This window comes from Colobus angolensis, unplaced genomic scaffold (assembly GCF_000951035.1).
Source record: "Colobus angolensis palliatus isolate OR3802 unplaced genomic scaffold, Cang.pa_1.0 Scaffold114, whole genome shotgun sequence".
In the NCBI taxonomy this organism is placed as follows: Eukaryota; Metazoa; Chordata; class Mammalia; order Primates; family Cercopithecidae; genus Colobus; species Colobus angolensis.
Genome location: NW_012112475.1, coordinates 1,860,508 through 1,862,902, shown reverse-complemented (window position 1 = coordinate 1,862,902; position 2,395 = coordinate 1,860,508). Strand labels below are relative to the sequence as shown.

At 47.1% G+C, this 2,395-nt stretch overlaps 1 protein-coding gene across 2 annotated transcripts in view; it reads left to right on the top strand.

The window, feature by feature from the left end:
• MAPRE1 (microtubule-associated protein, RP/EB family, member 1) overlaps positions 1 to 2,395 on the top strand; it is a 34,948-nt gene that overhangs the window by 6,629 nt on the left and 25,924 nt on the right. Inside the window, exon 2 of one of the 2 annotated variants that reach the window (XM_011959790.1) lies at positions 384 to 507. In XM_011959790.1, the coding sequence (XP_011815180.1) occupies positions 387 to 507 (121 nt within the window). In that variant the 5' untranslated portion in view covers positions 384 to 386. Of the gene's footprint in view, positions 1 to 383; positions 508 to 2,395 lie in introns of those variants that run through there. The other variant, XM_011959792.1, reaches the window with a different exon arrangement.

Below are 2,395 nucleotides of genomic sequence, written 5' to 3'. Positions count from 1 at the left end.
TGTAATCCCCGAACTTTGGGAGGCCAAGGTGAGCGGATCACCTGAGGCCAGTAGTTCAAGACCAGCCTGGCTAACATGGTGAAACCCCATCTCTACTAAAAATACAAAGATTAGCTGGGTGTGGTGGTGCACACCTGTAATCCCAGCTACTCGGGAGGCTGAGGCAGGAGAATCACTTGAACTCAGGAGGTTGCAGTGAGCCGAGGTCGTGCCACTGTGCTCCAGCCTGGGCGACAGAATGTGACTCTGTCTCAAAAAAAATAAAAATAAAAGTAAAATTGAGTGTTCCTGCAGGTTTGCTCTTAGTGACTCTCTACGAAACACTTGCCCTTACTTGCATGCCTACTGTAACATGGGCCCTTCTTTTTCTTCCCATGCTTTAGAAGATGGCAGTGAACGTATACTCAACGTCGGTGACCAGTGATAACCTAAGTCGACATGACATGCTGGCTTGGATCAATGAGTCTCTGCAGTTGAATCTGACAAAGATCGAGCAGTTGTGCTCAGGTAAGACAAATCATCTAGATCATTTTTCTAGGAAAGCCTGTAGGTTTTTCAGGAATGTGAAGGCCTGTATCTGACTGCAAAGCTACACAGAGAGGTTCAGGGTCCTTGTTAGGGCCACCCTGTTTCTTTCTCTCAGCTCTGTCTTTGCTTCTGCTTCAAAAAGGAACTATACTATTTTTTTTTTTTTGAGACTTGCTCTGTCGCCCAGGCTGGAGTGCAGTGGCGTGATCTTGGCTCACTGCAAGCTCTGCTTCCCAGGTTCACGCCATTCTCCTGCCTCAGTCTCCCAAGTAGCTGGTACTACAGGCGCCCGCCACCACGCCTGGCTAATTTTTTTGTATTTTTTTTTTAGTAGAGATGGGGTTTCACCATGTTAGTCAGGATGGTCTCGATCTCCTGACCTCGTGATCCACCTGCCTCAGCCTCCCAAAGTGCTGGGATTACAGGCGTGAGCCACCGTGCCCTGCATTTTTTTATTGTTTATTATTTTATTTTTGAGATGGGGTCTGGCTCTGTTACCCAGGCTGGAGTGCAGTGGTGCAATCTTGGCTCACTGCAACCTTCGCCTCCCAAGTTCAAGTGATTCTTCTACTTTAGCCTCCTAAGTACCTGGGACTACAGTTGCGCACCACCACACCTCGCTAATTTTTTTGTATTTTTGGTGGAGACGGGGTTTCACCATGAGGATGGTCTCGATCTCCTGACCTCGTGATCCACCTGCCTCAGCCTCCCAAAGTGCTGGGATTACAGGCGTGAGCCACCGTGCCCTGCATTTTTTTATTGTTTATTATTTTATTTTTGAGATGGGGTCTGGCTCTGTTACCCAGGCTGGAGTGCAGTGGTGCAATCTTGGCTCACTGCAACCTTCGCCTCCCAAGTTCAAGTGATTCTTCTACTTTAGCCTCCTAAGTACCTGGGACTACAGTTGCGCACCACCACACCTCGCTAATTTTTTTGTATTTTTGGTGGAGACGGGGTTTCACCATGAGGTCGAACTCCTGACCTCAAATGATCTGCCTGCCTCAGTCTACCAAAGTGCTGGGATTACAGGCATGAGCCAACGTGCCTGGCCAGAACTAAACTTAAATAAAGAGTATGCTCTTGCTTGCAGGTCCACCATCTTCTGCTCTAGAGACTGCATTCTGAGGCCTGGAGCTCAGCCCCGACTTCTTGGTGTCTATTATTGTGCATCCAGATTTCATGTTTTATTTGAGGACAGTAATTGTACTAACTACTGTCTGTACTAACTACTAACATAAAACTGTTCTAGTTTTATGTTAGTTCATCAGTGGCATTTCTTATTCCCAAGAAGCACAAGATCAAAGTCAAGCAAGTGTCATTTCAGCCACAATTTTATGGAACTACTGTTTAACAACAATTTGACAAAGATGTAATGATTTAAAGACTGGGTATGGTGGCTCACACTTGTAATCCCAGCATTTTGGGAGGCCGAGGCAGGCAGATCACCTGAGGTCAGGAGTTCAAGACCAACCTGGTCAACGTGGTGAAACCCTGTCTCTACTAAAACCACAAAAAAATTAGTCAGGGGTGGTGGCAGGCGCCTGTAATCCCAGCTACTCTGGAGGCTGAGGCAGGAGAATTGCTTGAACCCGGGAGGCAAAGATTACAGTGAGCAAAGATCGTGCCACTGCACTCCATCCTGGGTGATAAGAGCGAGACTGTCTCAAAAAATCAAAAAAGAAGTAATGATTTAAAGCAAGAGCAAAAACACGGTCTTTCTATATATGCTAATTGTATGACATGTGGGAAACTAGAAAGAAAATAAAAAATGCCTCATGCCGGTGCGGTGGCTCACGCTTGTAATCCCAGCACTTTGGGAGGCCGAGGCGGGCAGATCACGAGGTCAGGAGATCGAGACCAGCCTGGC